The sequence below is a fragment of the Notamacropus eugenii genome, chromosome 2 (assembly GCF_028372415.1).
Source record: "Notamacropus eugenii isolate mMacEug1 chromosome 2, mMacEug1.pri_v2, whole genome shotgun sequence".
NCBI classification, from domain to species: Eukaryota; Metazoa; Chordata; class Mammalia; order Diprotodontia; family Macropodidae; genus Notamacropus; species Notamacropus eugenii.
This window is the reverse complement of record NC_092873.1, coordinates 475,433,504-475,459,089: the sequence shown is the minus strand read 5'-3', so window position 1 is coordinate 475,459,089 and position 25,586 is coordinate 475,433,504. Positions and strand designations below refer to the sequence as shown.

At 38.0% G+C, this 25,586-nt stretch overlaps 1 protein-coding gene across 7 annotated transcripts in view; it reads left to right on the top strand.

The window, feature by feature from the left end:
• Positions 1–25,586, top strand: part of MROH9 (maestro heat like repeat family member 9) — a 72,472-nt gene that overhangs the window by 26,033 nt on the left and 20,853 nt on the right. For all 7 annotated transcript variants that reach the window (XM_072648672.1, XM_072648669.1, XM_072648671.1 and 4 more), the window contains 7 exons: positions 3,859–4,008; positions 9,911–10,065; positions 12,503–12,668; positions 15,271–15,413; positions 19,274–19,411; positions 23,989–24,109; positions 25,385–25,522. In XM_072648672.1, coding sequence (XP_072504773.1) covers positions 3,859–4,008; positions 9,911–10,065; positions 12,503–12,668; positions 15,271–15,413; positions 19,274–19,411; positions 23,989–24,109; positions 25,385–25,522 — 1,011 coding nt within the window. The remainder of the gene's footprint in view (positions 1–3,858; positions 4,009–9,910; positions 10,066–12,502; positions 12,669–15,270; positions 15,414–19,273; positions 19,412–23,988; positions 24,110–25,384; positions 25,523–25,586) is intronic.

Below are 25,586 nucleotides of genomic sequence, written 5' to 3'. Positions count from 1 at the left end.
GAAGTGAAGCTGGTGACCTGCACAGCCCTCCCTCACTCAAAGCAAAGTCAAGTGCAAGTCATGTCATCATTTCTCTCATGGCATGGTCTTCTTTGGCAAAGAAAGACGAATACATGCAATGTCCTTCACTAATGACAACAGGCAATTCATTGCTAAAGTAGAGAATTTCCTGGAGACAAGGAGAGGTTACACGAATTGTTCAGGGTTACAAATCTCGTATATTCCAGAGGCAGAATTTGAGCCCAGGTCTTCCTGACTTGAAGGACAGTCACTTTCTCCCCTACCCTATGCTGCATGCTAAGTTACCTCATGCTATATATACATGCTATATTACCTCAAAAAAAAAAGGTTAGAAACTGAGGTAGACAGAAATTGAGTAGAACTCAAAATTTTGTAATGTTTGAGATTTTATAGTAAAGAAAGTGCTATATTTGGAGTAACAAAACCTGATAGTTTTCCAGCTCTAACACTTGCTACCTTTGTGACCACTGGGAAATCAAATCACTTCTCAGAGTTGTTTCCTCAAGTATAAAATTCTGAGAGCCACAAGTGAGAGGTGGGTGAAAGGGATAGACACCAAAGGTAGAATGCAGTAAACCTTGAAAAAAGCCTACCCCCACCATGTTTAGACTTCCCCTTGCACAACAAGCAAATGAGAATAATTTGTTCCAAAGACCATCAAGGCATTTGAAGCAGGCACTGTGGAGCTCTCAGAGCTTGGTCACATATCAAAGACACCATGGTCTGCATTCCAGATCATCACCAGTCATCCCGATTTTTGTCCTACTGCTGAACTTTGATGACTCTGGAAGAGAGAATGAAGCTGATGACTTTGTACAACTCTGTCTCACTTAAATCAAATTCACCCGGAAGTCAAGACATCACCCCATTATATCACAATTATATCTTCTAAAAGGAAAGCCGAACAACAACAACAGGTGTATCTTCTGTTTTATCATACTTGAGTTAACCATTAAATTCAAAACAAGAAACCTATGTGGAGCAAGGACTGTAATCAAGGTAGTATGCTGGAAACTGAGGACACAAATGTAGTCCACAAAGTCCCTGTAGGGCCTAGCTTTATTTTTCCTCCTCATTTTTGAAAGGAACAGTCAATAAACCTCATGGATTGCCCTGTCTCCATATCCTGGGCTCCTAGGGTGGGTCTTTTTCTTCTCTCTAGTCTCCTTCCTTCACTCTCCCTCTCTTTGTCTATGATTTTATCAGCTTGCCTTTCTCTCTAGAAAAGAAGAAATGCCTAGCCTCAATACCCCTTCCTTCACCCCAGTCCCAGATGCTGTGGCATTTCAGCCAATAGAAATTAAAGACTCACGGTATAATCCCAAAGGGTTTTCTTGTTTTCCAATTTAACTATGAAGCATATAGAATTAATGTCTTATAAAGTATGCTCCAGAGTGTCTCTGACAACCAATCCAGGAGGGGGTTCCTAGCCTATGTATTTGTGGAATGGGTGGATGAGGGGGTTGTGAGTTTCTCCTCAGCTTAAAACAATGCCTGGATGACATCTTTGGGGGTATTTACCAATGGGGATTCTTTTTCTAACATAAATTGCTCTGGCTGGTTGCTGAGGTCTCTTCCAAGTCTAAAACTTTGGGATCGTTTTTTTTTTTTTTGTATCCTTTCCTTATAGAGCCCTCAACTTCAAAAGGTAGTGAGTACACTTTTGAATAGCTTTGATCATTAGGAAGTTACCTCAGTCAGCCTGTCTAGCAGCTTTCATCCATTATCCTTTAGGTTTAAGCAGAGGAAATTGAATTTCTCTGCCACAGGGCAGTGCTTCAATAGTTGAAGGAAGATGTCATATCATTTCTAATTCTTCTTTTGCCCAAGCTGAATAACCCAGGTTCCATTAGCCAATACTCACATCCCATAATCTTGAGGCTTTCTCCAAGCTAGTCATCTTTCTCTTGAGTTTCTCTATGCATTTTTAATTGTCAATAGGAAATATAAGTCACTCAATATTTTCATCATGGTGTTGTTTTCCCTTCTTTCTTGAAGAGGACCAGTAGTATCAGGAGGGGAATGTCTTGACTTGCAAGTAAATTAGATTTAAGTGATAGTCCAAAAGTGAAGGCAAATGAATGTCATTATTAGCTGAGTTAGGAGGACTGGAGATGGCCCAGGATGCAGTGGGAGACCTTGGCCCTTTTAAGCTAAGGTCTTTTCAAGTTCTCACTTTAGGTGAGGCAACAGTCATTCAGTGAATAGTCCTCTTTAATAAGTGAGTCAAGGGATGGTCCCTTTAATTAAAAAAAAATCAAAATTACTGGCCAAAAGACAAATAGTTGCTATTTACCTTTACTCTGAGCCAGGAGGGACCAAAAAAATAACCATTAAGTGGTGTTTGGACAGGGACCTATTGTTGTACAATCCATGAGATCCAGAGTGAATTGGGTTTGAAGCTTGGTCTTTGAAAAGAAATCTAGTCAGTAAACCTCAAGTTAACTAGGTAGCATTTGGTCATCAAAAATTACCTTCCTTTGGTCAGAATACCTTAAGGTAAGAAGGGAGGGAAGAGAAGGAGCTGTGTTGTCCAACTGCAACTGACCAGCTAGGTCCCCATTCATGCAGCTCAGACTCCTCACAGGCTGTGGTTTGTCCTTCCTTCTTGAAGAGGATCATGACATAAGGGAGATGATGACATGACTTGCAATTGACTTTGAGGGAGGGAGTGTTGTGCAAAATCACCAGCCTCACTTTCTCCTCCAGGGCCATCTGAATCCAGTGACTGGGAATCGATCAGGACTACTGATTTTTTAAAAATTTTTATTAAAGGGGTCATCCCTTGACTCATTTCTTAAAGAGACCTATTCACTGAATGGGCAATGACCTTTATAACTTAAAAAAAAAGTCAAGGTGTCTCACTGCATCCTGGGCCATCTCCAGTTATCCTGATCAATATTCAGATGGCTCTGGAGGAGATAGTGAGGTTGGTGACTTTGCATAGTCCTCCTTCATTCAAATCAAAGTCAAGTGCAAGTCATGTCATCATTTCCCTGATGTCATAGTCCTCTTTGAGAATGAAGAACAAACCACATCAGCTGAGTAGTATTTCTCCCCTTTAGTGAGACTAGTGAAGGAGACTGCTAGATGAGGAAAGATAGGTGCACTACTTTTGCACTGCAAAAGTATAGGATCATATAATTAGTGTGAGAAAGGACTTTAGAAACCATTGCATCCAACCTTCTCTTCTTGGAGCTGAAGGAATAGAGGAAAGGGAGTTTAAGTGATTTGCTCACAGTCAAACAACTGTTAAGTGTCTGAGGCAGAATTTGAACCCAAGACTTTCTGAATCCAAGTTGAATACTTTATTTACCACACATAGTACTCCCTCTGTAAAAGGGGAAACTTCATAGGTTATGATGAGAACAGGTTCCTCAAATATATAGCAGATTTTTTTTTACCCACCCTTGTTACATAGCTCAGTTCCTATGAATTTCATCTTCCATATTTCAGACACTGACATATCTGTGTTGTATCCTTCTCTCCATGGTATCATTGTGACAGGAAAGAGCAGAGTCCTTCCATCTCCACTCCAAGTCCTTTTCAATGCATTCCTATTACTATTCTACCTCTTTTATCTCCAGACTCCTGTCAGTCTTTATTTCCACTCACCAGAACCATGTTCAGTCTGGGTTGGCACAACCATGGTGCAGAAAAGTAAATGTACCACATTCCCTCTTATCTCCATTGTATTCTGGCTCTCTTCTCAATTCATCACCCCAAGCAGATATTCTGTCTTTATTTTGCTCTAGAGAAAGAATCATAAAGCAGATTCTTTATGCTAAGGAATCAGGTTTCTCTCTGGTTAATTGGCTATTTCCTTTTTGGTTTCAGTATGTAGGTGAATATTTGCCACCATACCTGCTGAATGACTTTGTCTATGGTCTTCTGAAGAAACTTTGCAATACTCCATTGAAGACTGCAACAAAAGCAGCAAGTTTGTTGAGACTTGTTCTAGAAGACTATGGCTCTAAAGTGACCAGGGTAAGAGCCTTGCTTAATGAGAGCAAAGTACAGATACACTTGGGTTGGGTTTTTTTGCGGTGGGGGGAAGTCTACCATAATAAACATTCTCCTCTTTTCTGTCCTTTTCTCTTGTCATAACTCATAGGATGATAGATTTAAAATTGGAAAGTGACCCTTAGAGGTTATCTACTCCAACCCTGTCATGTTATATATGAGAAAACTGAGGCCCAAAGAGGTTATGTGCTTTACCTGTGATAGGATGCAAACTGTGATCTTCCTGACTGAGTGTTGTGCTCTCTGCCTTTCTTTGACTGGTACTCAGAAAATAAGATTTTCAAGGGCACTCAATTGCCAGGGTCTTTACTGGACATTGGACAACAAAGGCAATGTGGTAGATTAGAAAGAGCATGGAGTCAGAGGACCTGAGTTTGAATCTTGGGTCTCCCTCTATACTACCTGTGAGACCTCTTCACCACTCTGGCCATCAGATTCCTCACCTATAAATTAAGGCCACCAACATCCATAATCTCTAAGATTCTTTTTCATTCTAACTCTATGATCCTCCAAACATCTGCATAAACATGAGAAACTTAGATTGTTATTGAGAGGATAAAGATACAATTTATTTATAAGGTTTCCATTTTATAAAGGAATTCACCATACCCCACCACACATGCTCAAGCTTAAATAACTAAACCTGTTACAATATATTCATTAGCACATATTTCTTCATCACTTTACAGTTTGTAGACGACTTTCCTCACAATGGTCCTGTGAAGTAAGGACTTTAAGTATCAGAGCGATACCTAGCTGAGACCAAAACTGGGACAAATTCATTCGAGTGAGAGGGGCCATGCAACCAGTTAAGAGCACAATTGTCCAAGCTGGATCATGTGAAACAGTGCAGGGGAGAGGCATAATGTTGGTTCAGAAGATAGTATGTGAGGGAGAAAGGTTTATTGTGAAGAGAACAAGCCCCACTGGAGGTACTGTCATGATAGTATAATAATTCAAGAAGTTCAAGAAACATAGTTTCAGGGCAATTTCATCATTTTATTAATAAAGCCAATCTGTTATTAATAAATGGATGGTCATTTGATTGTCTCTCTTAGACCAAAGATAATCATGGCACCAGGCTCACAGTTCATATACCCTTCAAAGAGTATTCTTGAGTGGCAATCAGCTCTGTTTGGATAACACAATGGAAGATGAACTATATTAAAATGAAGGTCTGAGAGTGACATCATGTCACAGTTGGACAGAGAAACTATCTCTGTACTCAGACTATCCCCGAACCCTGGGTTATCTAGACAAAAGAATTTGTCTCCATCTAAGTTTGAGTGAAACTCATTGGGGTTCCTCACCTTAGATGAAATTCTTTGTAAGTTTGGGTGAGGCCTAACCAAGATTGAGAACAGTTAATTGAATCTCACCATAAGTAAGGTCCTTCAAGAGACTAAACTTTTAAAATCAGGACTTTGGAAGAAGAGAGCTTAGAATCTCCCCAAATTATTGGTTGTTAATAATTTCTTTCACTGAAAAGGTTCAGCTGGTATCCCAAAGAATCTCATGAGCATGATTGTTTTCATATAAATCATCAGCTGAGACATAAGGAATAGTGGTTGATTTGCAGAAGAATCATTGAAAGACACTTTTTCAGGAAGAAAGTGTAGGATCCTGAGGCAAAAATTCCATTTCTTTCAGGTTAGTTAGAATCTGTCTAGTATTATTATCTCTGTTTAATAGATGTGGAAACCAAGTCTCTGAGATATGTTAAGGGACATGCTTAAAATCATATGACTTTAATAATGAAGTTGATTCTTGTTTCCAGGTCTTCTACCTTTAACTCTTGAAGGAAGCCATCAGATAAGGAGAGAGAGAGAGAGAGAGAGAGAGAGAGAGAGAGAGAGAGAGAGAGAGAGAGAGAGAGAGCTTTCTATGCATGTAGGAAAGAAAATGCAAATGTATGGAGTCAGGAGGAATGTCTAGTACAAAGAACAGCAAAGAGTCCAGTCTTACTGAATCATAGGGTGCATGGAGGGGGAGGGAGTAAGGTGTAAGAAGCCTAGACAAATAGAAAAGGGTTAGAAATTATGGGTTTAAAAGCCAAAGAAAGGCTTTTATATTTGACTCTGGAGGTGCGAGGGAGACACTGGAGTTTGATTGGAGAGGGAAGATGGAAGAGTAGTGATATGGTCAGAAGTAGGCTTTGGAAGATCATTTTGATGGCTGAGTGGAGAGTAGACTGGAGTAGGGAGAGATAAGGGAGGGAAAGCAACCAATTATATTGCAATAGTCCAGACATGGGGTATTGAAGGTTGACATCAAGGTGGTGACTATGTCAGAAAAGAGAAAGAGGTACATATGAGAAATCTTGCAAGTGTAGAATCAGCAAGATTTGGGCAACAAATTGGCTATGGAAAGTGAAAGAGAATGAGGAATCAAGGATGATACATGGAATGAAAATCTGGGTGCCCGCCCTCAACAGATGGTGATGCCCTCAACAGAAATATGGAGGTTGTGGAGAGGATGGAGTCTTTCGAGAAGGATAAGTTCAGTTTTGGACATGTGGAGTTTAAGATGTCTAAGGAACATCTAGCTCAATATGTTCATTAAGCAGTTGTAGATGTGAGACTGGAGGTCAGGATAGAGGTTAGCGCTGGATAAATAAATCTGAGGATCTATAGAGATGCCATGGGAGCTAGTGAGGTAACCAAGATAAATAGTATGTAAGTAGAAAATAAAAGAGAGTCTAGGAAAGAGCCTTGAGGGAAGTATACTGCTAATGGATGGCTCCTGGATACAGATACAGCAAAGGTGACTAAGGACCAATCATATAGGCAGGAGAATCAGGAGAGGGTATGTCACAAAAACAAAAAGACAGAATCAATGAGAAAAATCCATAGTGTGAAAAAATGCAGAGTGGTTGTGAAGGACGAAGATGAAGAAAAAGCCATTATGTATGGCCATTAAGTGAACATTGATAACCTTAGTAAGAGTGGTTTTGAGCATTATATGTAATGGCGATAAGCCAGACACATTTCCAATAAGATCAGGGGTGAAATAAGGATGTCCATTATCACCACTGTTATTCAATATGGTACTAGAAATGTTAGCTTTAGCAATAAGAGAAGAAAAAGAAGTGGAAGAAACTAGAATAGACAAAGAAGAAACTAAATTATCACTCTTTGCAGATGAGATGATAATATACTTGGAGAATCCTAGAGAATCAAGTAAAAAACTACTTGAAATAATAAACAACTTTAGCAAAGTTGCAGGATATAAAATAAACCCACATAAATCATCGACATTTCTATATATCTATATATTACTAACAAAACCCAGCAGCATGAGATAGAAAGAAAAATTGCACTTACAAAGTTACTGTAGACATTATAACATATTTGGGAGTCTACCTGCCAAAACAAACCCAGGAACTATATAAACACAATTACAAAACACTTTTCATGCAAATAAAGTCAGATCTAAATAACTGAAAAAACATAAGCTACTCGTGGATAAGTGGAGCTAATATAATAAAAATGACAATTCTACCTAAATAAATTTACTTATTCAATGCCATAGAACTAGTAAAAATATCAAAATTCATCTGGAAGAACAAAAGGTCCAGAATATCAAGGGAATTAAAGAAATGCTAGGGAAGGTGGCCTAGCCATACCAGATCATAAATTGCATTATAAAGTAGCAATCATCAAAACTACTTGGTACTGGCTTAGAAATAGAAGCGTAGATCAGTGGAATAGGTTAAGTACACAAGATAGAGTAGTCAATGATTATAGCAACCTACTGCTTGATAAACCCAAAGACTCCAGCTTCTGGGATAAGAATTCACTATTTGACAAAAACTGTTGGGAAAACTGGAAAACAGTACAACAGAAACTGGGCATAGACCAACATCTGACGCCATATGCCAAATTAAGTCAAAATGGGTACATGATTTACATATAAAGGCTGATGCTATAAACAAATTATGGGAGCAAGAAATAGTTTATCTGTCAGATTTATGGAGAATGGAGGAATTTATAACTAAACAAGAAATAGAGAACATTATGAAATGCAAAGTGGATAATTTTGATTACAATAAATTGAAAAGTTTTTGCACAAAGTCAATGCAACCAAGATTAGGAGGGAAGCAGAAAACTCGAAAAAAAATTTTACAACTAGTGTCTGTGATAAAGACCTCATTTCTAAAATATATAGAGAACTGAGTCAAATTTATAAGAATACAAGTCATTCCTCAATTGATAAATGGTCAAAGGATATGAACAGGTAATTTTCACAGGAAGAAATCAAAGATATCTATAGTCATATGAAAAAATGCTCTAAATCACTATTGATTAGAGAGATACAAATCAAAACAACTCTGAGGCACCACATCACTCCTATTAGATTGGCTACCATGGTGAAACAGGAAAATAATTAATGTTGGAGATGTGGGAAAGTTGGAACATTAATCCATTTTTGGTGGAGCTATAAGCTGATCCAGCCATTCTGGAGAGCAATTTGGAACTATGCCAAAAGGGCTGCAAAAATGTGCATGCAATATCACTTCTAGGACTGTATCCCAAAAAGATCACAAAAATGGAAAAGAGTCCCACATGTACAAAAATATTTATAGCAGCTCTCTTTGTGATGGCCCAAAACTGGAAATCAAGGAGATGCCCATCAATTGGGGAATGACTGAACAAGTTTTATGGTATATAAATGTAATGGAATACTATTGTGCTATAAGAAATGATGAACAGGCAGACTTTAGAAAAACCTGGACAGACTTATATGAACTGATGCTAAGTGAGGTGAGTAGAACCAGGACAACATTGTACACAGTAACAATCACATTGTGCGATGACATTTGGACAGCCTTAGCCCTTCTCAGCAATGCAAGGATATAAAACAATTCCAAAGGACTCATGATGGAAAATGCCATCAACATCCAGAGAAAGAACTATGGAGTCTAAGTGCAGAGTGAAGCAGGCTATTTTGTGTTTTGTTTTGTTTTGTTTTTTATTTCTCATGGTTTCTCCTATTCTTTTTAATTCTTCTGTACAACATGACTAATGTGAAAATGTGTTTAATGGGAAAAAAATGAAAGAGTGGTTTCACTTGAATGAAGAGTCAGACTGTAGATAGTTAAGGAGAGAGTGAGAGGAAAAGGTAAAACTTCTACTACCAATCTGATGAGGATTTTTGTGAAGATCAAATAGGGAAACGTATGTTATAAATGCAAATCATATCAACATTGGCATCAAGATAATATACTGGATAACACAAAGATGGAGTTGTTCAACAAGTTATTTTAACTGGTTTCATGAAGCTGACATACTTCACTGAGCATGACAGAATTGACTATAAAAACATCAGGCATTTTTTAAGTATTTACTATATGCAAGTAAGTTCTACAGTTAGAAAGGCAAAATGAAAGAGTTTGATTCTACTAGAGGGAAACAACATTTATATGTAATTTGAGTCCTCCAGCCAAGTCAATAAGCATTTATCAAGTATCTGCTGTGTTCCAAGCACTGTGCTAAGCCCTGGAGAGATTATTAAAAATCAGGTTGTCAGGAAAACCCTCCTATAGAAGATTGAACCTGAACTGACTTTCTAAGACATGTTTTCAAGGAATTTTACAATAAATGGATCTGATTTTATCATTCAAAGACTTTCATGTTTACATCTTCCCTAAATATAATATTTTTGGTATAAACTGCTTTGGTTTTCCCTTTTCCCCAGTTTGCTCTTGTTCCTGTTGATGAATGAAGACATTTAAATTCTTACCTCCAGTTCTTGACTTCCATCTTCCAAAGAGAGGTGAATTCTGTGGAGTTTTGCTAGAACCTCAAGAAGCTCAATAGGAAGAATATGAGAGAAGATAGTTTCTGATGTACTATTTCTCTTCCAGGCAGCTCTTATAGTGGATTATATCCGTAAGCAACTGAAAATTAAGTTACCTAACAGTATAAGGCATCAATTACTGCAGACAGTCACCTTGTTGACTCGCACCTGCCCTCAGAAAGTTGTCTTTCAACTTTTGGATTATACATTTCCAGTAGACAGGTGAGAATATTTCTTTTATTAAGCATATGTTCACCTAGAACTTGTAAGTGTTGCTTTCTTGATGCCTGTACTTCAGGGACAGACCATCGTACCTTAAAATAGCAGTGGATTTCCTGACAAATGAGCATTTCCTTATTTTCCTTGAGGGAAGTCTTGGAACATCTACTGGAATGGAGAAAAGTATTCTTTTGATTAACAAAGAAGAGGGCTCTTACCACTAGTAAGATGAACTGAAAACTTTAGTTCCCCAACTACTTTCTAATATGATCCAGGACTATATGACTTGAGAGATTTGAGAATGGAAAATGTGGGGCATAGGAATGTACAAGAGAAAATTGAACAGGGAGCCTGGTAGGGGAGGAGTTAAAGTATGGAAAGTTTTTTCCGTGAAAAGAATAACACTCAAGATTCCTGATCCCCCTTAAGGCAATTGCCTGCTCTCTTTTGATTATCTCTGATTTTTATACAGAATTGATTACATGTTATCTCCTCCATTAGCCTGAGAGCAGGAACTGTCTTTTGCCTTTCATTGTATACCAAGTGCTTAGCACAGTGCTTGGCACATAGAAGGTGCTTCATAAATGCTAGTTGACCCACTGATTGGCAGTAGTATATCAGTGTGAAGGTAATACAAAGAGATGGGATAATTAGAACCAGTTGAATTTAATTAAACCCTGTTTCCAGGTAAAAATAAACAAATCTCAACATTAAGACTTAAATGGCAAAAACAAATGAGGGTAGGACTAGGATTTTCCATTTGGGGAGGTCATATTGTACAATAGGAATCAGTATCTCTGGCTCTGCTTACATACTAGCTGTGACCTCATTGTACGTTACTATCCTTCTTTGGGCCTGAGTATTTTTATATGAAAATAAAGTGATTAGCCTAAATGATGCCCAAAGTCCCTTCCAGTTCTAATTTTCCTTTGCTTCTGATTCTAGACCAGAGGGAGCCTGAACACTGAGCATCTGGAGAGGGCAGTTTAATAATTAAGAGATTAAGTAGTCCTGCCCTATCTAGGTGAAGAAGTGTAATTCAAAGTCATGACTATGAGCCTTGATGCAAGGGAGTCATAAGAGGAGAGTGGAATTCCAAATTAGGCCATGGAGTTCCAAGTAACAGGCTGGACCAAAGTCTATAATATAAGAAGGATAAAAGGAGGCAGACCTGAGAGTAATGGTGGTCCACGATGACATTAAACAGAAAGCACTAGTCTAGAAAACATAAAGGTAGCAGGGACCAAGGGACGAATGAGACATGATAGGAGTTAGGAGATTTACCCACGGAGGGACTGGGCATTGGATCAAACACGCTGGCACAGAGTGATTAGGTAATAGGGATTAGTATTTCAGGAAAGAGAACAGTAAGAACCAGGACCAGCAGAACCAATGACCTAACATGCAACCAATTTCTTCTGAGGCAGAGACTCCTTATATGGATCCAAGCTACTGGACAGGGGATGGTGGTAGATCCAAATGCATAGGTACACCTGCCTAGAGGAGCAGAATGCATGGGTGATAAATCAGAAGTCCCTGGCTATGGGTTGGGCAATATTTAAAAGCAAGAGAGAAAAATGGATTTTCCAACTTCACTTTCCTATGGAATCTTGTTACAACCTTTTCCAAGAAGTTCCAAGAAGTTGACAAGTCACAAAACCAATTGGAAAAAGAAATTATTCTCTCTGTTTGGGGATTCCAACATGATTATTTGTGTTGTGTAAAAAAGTATGCTTCTGATACCAGTCCCTCCACTTGAATGAACAAAAGAAAAAACTATTTTTTGAGTCTTTACTATGTACCAGACAATGAGGATTAAGGGAAAAAAAAAAAGACAGTTAATTCCCACTCTTGGGAATTTACATTCTAATAGGCAGAAAATAATACATGTAGAAGAGTAGTGGTCTGGGAAGGGAGTTTAGATCTAGGGAATGATAGAGATAGTGAGTTGATTCACTGTGCCAAAAGCAAAAGGTGGAAAGTAGTAGAGATTGATATTTGCAATGGAGGGACGCAAAACAAACAGGTAATGAGATGTCCTCGGTGGATAGACAGATGAGATGTAAAGGTAAAGCATGGTCTGGCTAAGGAAAGCCATTAGCTGTAGAAGGTTAATTGAACTAGTTCATACTCAGTCTATCTCCAATCAACTAGGTTTGGCCCTAGGAAAGGGACCTCCAAAGATGAGTGTATCAATTCTAAAGGGACATGAGTACATGGATCCTGCAGGTCCAGGATATAGAGCTTTGGGTCTCATATGGAGGCTGCAGGTTCCAGGTGGGATGAAACAAGGCAGCTGTTACAGGCACTACATCTCAAGTAGTGAGATGACCTCAGTGGGTAACCTGGTTACATTTCCATGTTGTGTGCCAAATGCAAGATTAATGTATACAATGGATTTTTATTTATTTTATTTTTTTGTGGGGAAACTACTTTTCAGTACAGTGCTAGAGATGTGGAAAGCAGTCAGTTCAGAAATAGACTCTTCACCTCTTGTGCTGAAGACAATCCTGACCGTGCTAAAGGGGAAACCCGGACAAATGGAAGCAAACATTACAACTCTAAAGCGGTTTTCTCTTGGTGATGCCAACATGATGCCTGTGACAGTAAGTCTTATGTCCATCGTTTCTAAGTGTTTGGGTGTTACCCTCAGCAATGCTCAGCTCATGGTCACTACCAAGGAATCAGTGCCTTGGGCCAAAGTAGTATTTCCCTAGAGCAAATCTAGCTCTCCTCTATGCTTTTATAGAATCACAGGCCTCAAAGATTATCAAGGTCAGATGTTCTCTGAACCCAGATCCTTAACTCTGAGAATCTGTATGTGGTACAAATACTGCAGATCACCCTTAAGGCCAGTAGTACTAAAAGTGACCAACTTTCAAGGGAAGGGAACAAGGGAATTTACTACTGTGTGCCAGGAACTGTGTTAAGCACTTCACAGATGTTATTACAGATGGTTTTCCATTTGATTCTAACCACCATCCTGTGAAGTAAGTGCCATTGTTAGGAAACTTAGACTGATAAAGTGACTTATCAAAAGGTCCTGCAGCTAGCAATATCTGAGGCCAAATAAATTCAGGTTTTTCCAACTCCAGGCCCAGGACTCTATCTACTAGTACCTATCTGTATATATCGTCCCTGGGGTAGACAGAGATACTCCAGGGCTCATCACCATTTGATCACTGTTATTTAAATGAATTACTCTTGATATCTAGGTGCTGAGGTAAGTTCTTTGAAGCCTGATTTCTGACATCTAACCAATAGTTAAATGCTTTTGGCATGGGGGTGCTAAGAAGGGACTTGAAGCCCACTCCAAATTTAGATATACCTATATATGTGCATATATACATATGTATGTATATATGTGTGTGCCCACACATACACATATACATACAAATACCTGCACATGCCCATACATATACTCCTAAGATATCTCCTTAGAACTAGAAGAAACCTTAGTGATCATCTAGTCAATTTACATTTTAAAATCACACTTGATTTTACAAAGGAGGAAACTGAGGTTCCAAAGAAAGAACATGGTTTGCCCATGGTTGCAAAGGAAGCCTCATTCAATTCTTACTGACAATGAAATCAAGCTGAGAAAAAGTCTAATGAATCCCAAATCTCATAGAATCCTTAGAGTTATACAGGTATCGTAACCTTCCTTTTCTGTCTCCAGCAAAAGGAGAATTTGCAGTGCTGGAACAAAGCCCCTGTCTCCTGCCCCTTGCACCTTCCACCTGGTCCCTTCTGGGTCAAATTAGTTTCAGAGCTCCCTTGCCTCCCAGAAGGCTCCCTGGAGACAAAAGGGCAGGCCAGAGAAGCAAAGGGTTGGGAGTAGGTACCCATTCCTGCATTGTCAGTCCTTCAGGTGAGAGACAAGTTCAGAGGAAGGAGACAGCTTTTTCAGAACTCTAAGACACCTCCAGTAAAGGCTGGAAGGCCTGATGAATCCAGAGCATTCACATTGCTTGGTACTAGAGATACAAAGGCTAAAGTCATTCTATGTTGGTGTTCAGTCATTTTAGACTTTCCATAACCCATTTGCGATCTTTGTGACAAAGATATTGGAGGGGTTTGCCATTTCCTTCTCCAGTTCATTTTATAGATGAGGCAGACAGGGCTAAGTGACTTGTCCAAGGTCATATAGCTAGTAAGTCTCTGAGGCTGGATTTTAACTGAGGTCATCTTGATTCAACGCCTGGCACTCTATCTGATGAGGCACCTAGCTTTCAGACACCATCAGTCTATGAGCATTTATTAAGTCCTTACTATGTGTCCCACCCTCAGGGAGTTTATACTCTAGTGGTAAAGACAATACGTAAAAGCAAACTGAAAGGGGAAAGGAAGGGAAAAGTACCTGGCATGAAGCATGATGGAGCTGTTCAGAATTGTGTAGCCTGGTAGGTAATGAAAAGATTGAGTGACCTGGGTGCTCTCCTTAACTTGAGATTTTGGGAGGAGTGTGAGGGAGGAACCCTAGGGGATGAGAGTATTTCTACAGTGGGAGTACAGGAATGAAGTGATCTTCCAGAACAAAGAGTTTTAGGGGTGTGATGGAACAATTCATAGAAGGACAACATGATGGGAAAGGAAGAGTGTGGCCAGCCTTGGTACCCTGCCACGAAATCTTGTCATGAACCACTGTGAAAAACAAAAGCTTGAGCTGAAGCAGACAACCTCTGAAAATCTTTCCAACTTCAAAAGGCAAAATGGTACAGTGAAAAGAGTTTGGAATCAGGATACCTGGATTTGAATCTAGACCTTTGATCTATGTGATCAAAGATGAGTCAAATAGCCACACAGATCAGTTTCCTCATTGGTAAAAATGAGACTAGAAATACTTGCACTCTTGACCTCAGGCCCATTTTAAGGAAAAAGCTTTGCAAAATTAAAAAAGTTAGATAAATACGAGTTAGTGGCATTATTCTGGGAAGATTCACTGCAAAATAAAGTTTTGCGGTTTAAAAATATTGTTTTCTTAAAGTTCAGAGTCTGAACTTTGGAAAACAGCTTCCCCTGGGTAACATGAGCGTGATTTTACTCTACAGGATTTGTCTCCCCAAGGAGACAGGGGTTGGGGTGGGTGATGTCCTTCCTAAGACTGATTGAGATCAGAGAAAGGTGAAAAAGGAGAAACACGGAATCACAGTTGGTTGGGTCTCATCTTATTTCTTTTTCTTTCCTTTTCTTTTTCTTTCTTCCTAGGCAGCCCAGGCTCTGTGCACCTTACTCTCCGTCCCTGAGTACAAGAAAGCAGCAGCTCAGTTTTTCCCCCAGCTGTTAATTGCCTTAATACTACAACTTCATTATAATAGTGAAATGAATCTACAAAATGTTACAGAGCAATGGTAAGACATAAATACAAAGAATGATTAATGAAGGTCAAAAGTTGTATCTACCATCCATTGCTCCCATTGGCTTATATAGGAATTCCTGTAGCACAGTATAGGCAATGGATTCTTTTTTCCCTCTCCCAACAAGGAAAAGAGTAACATGGACTCTTTCATGTGAGTGGAACCAAAATATTTTTAACTTGGGGTTTTTGAATTTCTTGGGGTTTTTTTCATAAAAAATATTTTGATGCTTATATTTTCATATAATTATTTTCTTTGTAATTGTATATATTTTATTTATATAAGAATATTGTAAGATGTCCATAGGATCCATCAGATTGCTGGAGGAGTCCATGACATGCTAAGAAGCCCTGTGGTACATGAATGCTTGTAGGCGTGAGAAACCTGTGGCCTCAAGGCCACATGTGGCCTTCTAGGTCTTTGGGTGCTGCCCTTTCACTGAGTCCAAGTTTTACAGAACAAATCCTTTCATTAAAGAGATTTATTCTATGAAGTTTGGATTCAGTCAAAGGGCCATAGTTGAGGACCTAGAGGGACACACATGGCTTTGAGACCACAGGTTCCACATCCCTGTATCTAATACTGTAAAATTTATCTATTAAGGAGAGAATGGCCTGGTTATTCTTTGCAGTTTTGTGTTTAGGGAGGCATCTTTACTGGGCAGTACATATTGTGTATATGTAAGCAAGTGATAATGTGTGTGTGTGCATATATGTGTATGTGTTGAAAGGGTATAAGTACCCTCAAATATGAGAACCAAAACACTGCTGAAAAGCATTTCAAAATTCAATCAATCTCAGTTCAATTCTGCAGGCTCATATAAAGCACCCACTGTGTGCAGAATACTATGCTAAATCTAAAAGAAAACTCAAAGTTTGGATAAGAAACAGTCCTCATATTCCTAGAGTTTACAGACTAGTAGGAAAGAGTGATAACATACCAGACATATAAATAATATACAATGAAGTCTTGTGCAAATTAATTGAGACATAGTAAAATAATCCAGTTTATTGATATAATCAGTAGCTATCAAACTCCAATAATCCCTGCCCCTGCAAATTGACTTAGAAAACCACAAATCATCATTATCTATGTTTTATTGTATTTTTATTTGTTGTATTAAATATTTTCCAATTACATTTAACTTTAGTGACACTTGGTAGTGTTGCAATCTACTTATTTGACACGTCTGCTTTAGATGCCTCTAGCTGGCTGAGCCTAGAGTCTGAAAGGCTTGAGTTCAAATTCAGCCTCAGATATTTATTAGCTGTGTCATTTAACCTCTGTCTGCCTCAGCTTCCTCATCTGTAAAATAAGGATGAAAGAAGGACCTACCTCCCAGGGTTGTTGTATCAAATGAGATAATATAATTGTTAGAAAGCATTTTACACAGTGTCTGACATATAGTGAGCACTGTACAAATGTTGGTTATTATCATTACTATATTTTGCAACATTTCACATCTAAAAAGGATCTAATATGTGGTATACCTTCCTTTTGTTCTTTTCACTTCTTTTGTCCAATTTCCATTGAGTTCACAAGATTTTAACACAGTCTTTATTTCCTCATCATGAAACCATACCTTTATTAAATTGGATATTGCATATACTTTTAAAAAACAGTTCTCCCACTACAACTCCAAATCAAGCCTTAACATTTATTAAGTGTCTACTATGTGCCACAAAAAGAGGCAAGAGATAGTCCCTGTCCTCAAGGAACTTACACTCTAATAGGAGATATATATACAAATATATACAAAGCAAGCTACATATAGGGTGAGTAGGAAATAATTAACAGATGGAGGAGACTGGAATTAAGAGGGGTTGGGGAAGTCTTTCTGTTGAAGGTGGGATTTTAGGTGGGACTCAAAGGAAGCCAGAGAAGTCAGTTCAGTCATCAGAGGGAAGGAAGGAAAACACACCAGGGATGGCATCAGTCAAAGAGATGACCAGACCCAAGAAATGGAGTGTCTCGTTCCTGGAGTAGCCTGAGAACCAATATTACTGGATCAAAGAGTCATTTCAAGGGGCAACCCAATTCATTTTGTTTTGATCTGATCAAGGTTATATCTTCTTCAATAAACTAGTATCAGTAGGAGTACATGTAGATGATTAGTGCTGTCATCAAAAGCAAATCACATCAAAAATGAGCAGTTATCCAAAGTGATTCACACTATAAATTCATAAGAGAAGTGAAAACAAAATGTTTTGTTGGATTCAAATATACAAATGTCTTTCCTCACTGGGTAGATCAGAGAAGGTTAACATTTGACATGGATATATGTATGCACATCTTTCTATGTTTTCCTAAAATCAACTTATTCAGCTATTTTTCATTTGCTGAGCATCCTTTCAAGAGTTATAAAACTGTGTATACCTTTTGATCCAACAATACCACTATTAGGTCTCTTTCCTAAGATGATCAGATAAAAGGAAAAGAACCTATATGTTCTAAAGAGAGAGGGTTATAGCAAGAGAGAGAGAGAGAGGAGAGGAGAGGAGAGAGAGAGAGAAGAGAGAGAGAGAGAGAGAGAGAGAGAGAGAGAGAGAGAGAGAGGAGAGAGAGAGAGAGAGAAGAGAGATGAGAGAGAGACGGAGAGAGAGAGGAGAGAGAGGAGAAGAGAGATGGAAGAAGAGAGAGAGGGAAGAGTGAGAGACGAGAGAGTTATAGCAACTCTCCTTGTGGTGGCAAGGAAATGGAAATTGAGAGGATGCTCAGTAATTGAAGAATACCTGAATGAGTTGTAGGATATGATTGTGATAGATTACTACTACTGTACCTTAAGAAATGGTGAGCAGATTGATTTTAGGAAAACATGGAAAGATATGTGTGAAATATGAAGAGTGAAACAAGCATAACCAAGAAAACATTGTATACAGTACCAGCAATATTATTTGGTGAGTAAATATGAATGACTAAGTTATTCTGAATTATATGAATATTCAAATCAATTACAAAGGGGCCATGAAGGAAGATGCCATCCATCTCCAGAGAAAAAACTGATACATGAAACTATGTATTATGTAATTTCATGTATGTATCTGTGTCAAATGCTAGCTTTCTCCAGTATGGAGTTGGAAGGAAGGAAAGGAACTAGCTTGTAACGCAAACATAACAAAAAAAAATTTAAAAATAGTTATTGTTAGAACCAAATGAGATAATATTTGTAAAGTGTTTAGCACAGTACCTGGCACATTGTAAGCATCATTTAAATGCTGATGTAGCAAGGTGGGATGACATCTTGCAGAATGTTAAGTTTTTCCCAATAAGTTTTCTTGGTCTTGATGAAGAAGCCCCATGGTAATATAAACAGATGAGAATTGACTATTGTTATTTCCTTAAAATAGCCTTGTCATGTAGGTAGACTTAGTGGATGAAGATATCTAGACTTAGACAAATGGTGACCTCCATCATCATAGAGCTAGTAAGTGGTAGCGTCAAGGCGGCAGGAATCATGAAATATTAGATTTGGAAAACCATTTGACTTAAATCCAGGTCTCCTGATTTTAAGTCCAGGGTTACATTACTCTGACTTTCCTTAGGTGAAAATCCACCATTCTCTTTTTAAAAGACATACAGAGAAGAGAATTTCACAATTTGTTTCATTCTATTTTACTATTTATCAGCTCTCACTGTGAAAAAGTTTTTCCTTACAGTTTATTAAAAATATTTATGGGACAAGGAATCTTAAATTTACTTCTTTGTATTCTATCCTCTATAAAAGCTGGAGATCATCTAATCCCCTTTCTCTGTAATAGTTCTTGCATAGCAAAACCAGAATCCTGCATGAGACCATCAATAGGATGTGTATGTCTTCTTCAAGGAGTCACACTATTCTTGTTTTGGACCTCTAGCTTTGCCCAGGAGGCTTTGAGACTTCTACTGAGATCTTCAGGATTGCAACAAGTAGATGATGACCTTCAAAAAGCGGATTGCTGGAACCAGTTTTCTAATGTCATATTTCACCACTATGGAGTCTACGTCATTGCCAAGTAAGAGAAAGCTAAATATATTGATACTAGACCCTTCCCTTCCTTCCCCATTTCCATTAATTTAAGACATAGAAAGGTATTATTACACAACCCTCCTTACCCTGCAGACCTTTTATATGAAATTTCTTTTGTCTTGGTTTACAGAATAATGAGACTTTCCTGGACATCATCAAATTTAACCTCCCTTATTTTGGGTTGAGAAAACTTAGGATGGAGGAGAGGAATGACAGTTCCTACCCTGCTGCTTTGGTGATTAAGAAGGGAAAGGAATGATAAGAATGGAATTTTATTTTGTCACTTTTTTACCTAACTAGCTAGGACTGGGACATAGGTGTTCCATGTCTGGTGTCATGAAAAGAATACTAGAATTTGAACCAGGATGCTTGAGTTCTAGTCTAAGCTCCAATACTTACTATCTGGATGAACATGGGCAAATGCTTATCTATTATGGGTAGTAGCTATTTCATCTGAAAAAAATGGGGAGAAGGCAAAATGCCTGCCACACTCAGAGAGAGAAATATGGAAGTCACTCACATATTGTAGCAGATCATGTTTGTGTATGTGTATGTGTTTGTGTATCATGTTCTGATTTGTTATACGATTTCTTTCATTTATCTTAGTCTGACTACATAGCATGACTATAGTGAAAATATACTCAATAGGAAAGTATATGTAGAATCTATACAGAATTGTATGCAGTCGTGGGGAGGGAGGGGGGGAGTGGGGGGTAGGTGGGGGGGATAAAATCACAATTGTATGGCAGTGATTGTTAAACATTACAAAATAAAAAAAAATGGGGACAATATGCTTACCTCAAGTTACTATGAGTATAATGTTTTCAAACCCTCAAAACAGTATGCAAAAGGGCATATAACAACTGAGGTGCTACAATCCCTCTGCAGACTTTTGTTCTGGAGGCTCTTGATGTTTTTCCTCAGTTTATCTTGATTATTTGGGGTAATCATGGCCCAAGCTCCTGCCCCTATAAAACTGCTCTTTATTCTCAAACCCTACAAAACTCTCAAATTCAATAGCAAAAACGTTTAATTAAGAGATAAAGGAAGTGGTTACAAAATCAAGATCAAATATAGCAAAAGAATTTTCTGCACTCATATATAAGTAGATACTTTCACCTCTAATTTTTGAAGTCTAGGATAGAGAAGAAATTTCCTAAGATGGGAGATGGGGGATGACAGGGGAACACAAAAGCATCGGGAAATTACCTTTCAGTATATGGAGAGATTAATAGTGATAATAATGACTAGTAACATATATGTGGTGCTTACTATGTGCCTGACACTGTGCTTTATCCATATTATCTCATTTAATCTTTAACAATAACCTTAACTAGCAGGTGCTATTATTGTCCTCATTTTATAGATAAGGATACTGAGGCAAACAGGGTTTAATGACTTGTCCATATCCACAGAGCTAATGTATCTGGGACTACATTTTAACTCAGGTCTTTTTGATGCCAGGTCTAGCACTCCACCCTCTGAACCATCCAGCTACTTTAAGATAAAACAAGGTGATTATCAGACTATGTACCCTCACCTCATTCAAGCATCTCAGTATCCAACTTAACTAATTGCATAGAGGTTCATAGCACCAAAGCAGGTACTTTTTGTTTTGTTTTTGGGTTTTTTCCACAGAAATCCACCGACTTAGAAGTGCAGGCATTAGGGTATGTGGCAGTAGTGGACACACAATGATGTCACCAGCCCTCAAAATATCTAAGAATGCTCTCTGACAACCGTGTAGAAACAATAGTTTGATTTGGGGTAAATAACCACTTCCTTTTATTAGCCCCCCTTTACCTTCCAATTTTAGTTATATTGACCTCTGGGTATGGCAGAGGAATGTTCACAGTGTATCTTGAGAAGCAAGTCTGGTTAATAGGTTGGGTGGTTCTTAATTCATCAACATCTCAGTTTCAGGAAATTTAGCATCAACACGAAATTGGAAACAAGATCAATTTGATAGGGGAGAAGATAGAGAAAGAGTAAATAGGAATATTTTTTTTACTTTATCTTGGTGATGTCGTTAGCTCCCATGGGTTTAACTATCATCTCTATGCAGATGACTCCTGGATCTATATGTCCAAACCTCACTTTTCTCCTGAACTTTAGTCCTATATCACCAAGTTACTGTTAGACATCTCCACCTTGATATCCCATAGACATATTAAATTCAACATGTCCAAAATGGAACGCATTATTTTCCCCCATAGACCCATATCTCTTCGAATTCAGTATTTCTATCAAGGGCTGCATCATTCTAGCATCCCAGGTTGGTAATCTCTTAACCATCCTTCATTATTCATTCTTCACTCTCTTCCCACCCTCCATATCAAATCAGTTGCCAGGTCTTCTCTACAAAATCCCTCTCCATTCATATAACAACCATCCTAGTTCAGGCCCCATAACCTCTTACCTGGACTACTGAAACAATCTTCTAATTGGTCTCCTCAAACCCTGTTTTTCCCTTCTGCAATCCTTCCACTAATATTAATTTTGCAAAACATAGGTTTTACCATGTCATTCTCCTGCCTAAGAAGTCTTCTGGGTAGGTATTTAAAGCCCCACACTGACTGTAGGATATCTTTCCAAACTTATTTCACATTATTGCCTCTTAAACTCTCCACACTACAGTCAGACTAGCCTGCTTGATCCCCATAAATGACATTCTATCTCCTAACTGTTTCTTTGCACTGGCTGCTCCATTCCCCCCATGCCCCAAACAGTCTTCCTCATTTTCCCAGCCTGGAATCCTGGGATCCTTTCAAGGCTTAGCTCAGGTATCACCTCTTATAGAAAGCTTTCCCTGGTTCCCCCTAGTCATTGGTCCTCCTCTTTCACCCTTCCAATGATTTTATTTTAATCTGCATATACATTTAACGTATTTATCTGAGTATAGATTGTTTCTATCCAATTAAAATATAAGCTCTTAAGCTAAAATAGATTTAACCAAAAGAAAAATAGGGAAACTTCACTATGTGTCAGCAATATTATTCAATATTGTTTTAGATTATTTAAAACAGCTAGACAATATGAAATATCTGGGAGCATACCTGCCAAAACAGACACAGGTACTATAAGAACATAAACATAAACACTTTTTATACAAATAAATTCATATCCAAATAAATGAAGAAATATTTGTTGTTAATGGATGGGTAAAGCCAATATAAATAAAAATGACAATTTTATCTAACTCATCTATATGTCATGCCAGTTAAATTACTAAAAATTACCTGAGTAACAAAAATATAATAACAAAGTTCATTTGGAAGAACAAAAGGTCAGGAACTTCAAAGAAACCTAAGAGAGAGGGGGAATATAAAGGAAATAGTTTCAGGAATATCAGACTTTAAATGATATTGTAAGGTAAGAATATTGCTGAAGTATAAAATGGATAATTTTGATTATTTTAAATTAACATTGTCTTGTATAAATAAAACATATGCAGCCAAGAATAGAAGGAATGTAGAAAATTGGGGGAAAATCTTTGATAGACAATCTCTTAAATAGGATATGATTGGGTTGGTATAGGAAATAGAGAGTCAGTTGATTTAGAAAAACATGGAAAGACTTGGACTTATGAAGGGTGATGTTAGTCACTTTCAGAGAAACAGATGAGTGGAAAAAAGCATAGTACCATTTCAAATACAGATATGTGTATGTTATGTGAATGTTTATAGATATGTATGTAGGTCTATATTAATCTCTATCATCTGTCTGTCTATCTGTCTGTCTATCTATCTATCTATCTATCTATCTATCTATCTATCTATCTATCTATCTATCTATCTATCTATGTCCATACTTGATCGTAGCCTTCTGTGGTAGTAGGGAGAAAGAAGGGCAAAAATAAAGTAAAAAGTACACAACAGAGAACAAAAGAAAACCAGAATAGAAGCCAAGGAAAGCTGGGTAGCTTTGAAAACAATGGGTAGTATTTCTTACATAGATTTTCTTGAAATGGAAATTTATTGTTTTCTACTGAATCTTCTCCTTTGTTCTGCTGTGTACATGACAGTGTTATTTTTCCTTTTCCAATTTTGTGTTTAAGATTAAAATAAACTTTGAAAAAGAATGCAAAGTTCTTAAAGGCAGGAATATTTTTATTTTTGTCATAGTATGCCCAGTGCTTGTCTATCACCATAATTGGGCCTAATGCTTGTGAAATGGAGTTAAATAAATCATTTCTTTAATCCTTTATGCTTCCAAAGTGTCTTATATAAGTTATTTCATTAATTTATGGAATCATGACTTTTTGGTGCAGGCATTCCAGGACAAATTGAAAACCATCTCCCCAGGGGAAAGAAAAGAAACAGTGGGATAGCAAATGTAATAAGAGATCACATTTTACATAACTTATAAATTCCCAGGAATCCTAGTACAGAGAACTTTATAGGACTTAGGTTGAGGCTCACAGCCTTTCTTGAATTGGGAGCGATTCCTTTTCTATCTGGGTGGGCCAGGTTGGGGGAAGTATCATTCTATTGTCCCTGGTCCTTGTATAGAACCTATTAAATTCCTGCCTTACTAATAGGAAATCTATATTCTCCTTCACAGAACTCTCAGTGAGCATAACTTCACACAGTTTCCTGAGACCTTACAGTACCTCTACAAGCTCTCTTTGGAAGGCCCCAGGAGGACAGAGGATAGTGTCACCACAGTCATCTTCCTCACTGAGGTAAGCTTTCCTTAGGGGCTATCTGAGGTTTTGAGACTTCCTGCCCATGTCTAAATCATAGCCATAGACTCAGAAGAATCCTTCGAAGCATCTAGCACAACTTCCCTCATTTTACAGATGAAGAAACTGAGATCCAAAGAGATTAAGCAACTCACCCAAGGTGACAGAGGTAGTTAGTGTCAGAGATGGGATCTGAACCCAGGTTCTCTCATTCCAAAACTGGTGTTCTCTCCATTATTCTATGCTGTCCACCAAGCCACTATTGCAACATGGTCTGTTAGATAGACTAATGGACTGAGAGTTTGAATAAATCCTGCTTCAGACATCTATAAGCTGTGTAACTATGAGCAAATCATGTAATCTCTTTTCCTCAGTTTCTCTATCTGCAAAATTGTGTTGTAGAGGAGTGAGGTTGGCCTAGATGACTGTAAGGTCTCTTCTAGATCTAAATGTATGATCTTATGGTTCTATATAGATTATTATCTAGTTAACACAAGTGGTTATCGCTGTGGAGGAGATAGTTGGTTGGTCAGTATTCATCCCTTCTCTTCTCTCCTTTCTTCTGGCCAAGAACAGACTTACATTTTCCCAGGACTTTCTTGCATCCCCGATATGTCAGGTTTAGGGTATGATCTCTTCTCTAGTCATTACCCCTCCTCCCCAGTGAAGTTTTTGAAGACAACAGCTACCCAACTCTTTTGTTCACATTTGACCAACCACAAAGTGTAAGCAGACGTTTACATCAGCTGGAGGTAAGTGGTGGCAATGAATGTATTGACTCTTCACACTCAGAAGTAGATCCTGAGAATATATAGTATATTTACATATATAAATGATAGTGACCATAAGTCAAAAATCTTTGACAATCTGAATTTCAACAAAAGGACAGGACTTTAAAGAGAGATATTTTTTGTTAGATTATGCTTCTCATTTGAGATTTGGAAAACATGGTGCTCATAGTTTTAACAGGTAAGTAGTACAGTAGATAGAGTGCTAGGCCTGGAGTCAGGAAGACTCATCTTCCTGAGTTCAATCTGGTCTCAGACACTCACTAGTAGTGTGATCCTGTGCAAGTCACCCAACCCTGTTTGCCTTAGTTCCACATATATAAAATGTGCTGGAGAAGGAAATAGCAAACCATTCCAGTATCTTTGCCAAGAAAACCCCAAAAGGAGGCAATCAAACATCAGATATGACTAAACAACAATAATAGTTATAATCTTTGCTGTAGTTACAATTTTGTTCTTTTTTTCTTCTTCTTTTCTTTTATATTAGCTTCTGAATAACTTTTTTAAGGATCCATTCCCACAAGAATTTTTGGCACTTTTCAGAACCTGGGTAAATGACCCAAACCCTACAGTTTCCAAGTTGAGTCTCCAGAAGATTTCCAGCATGTCAGTAGTTATTAATAAGGTTGGTCTGTTGGTGTATATGTGAGCATGTAATTATTATTTGTCAACATCAAGTCTAAATCCAT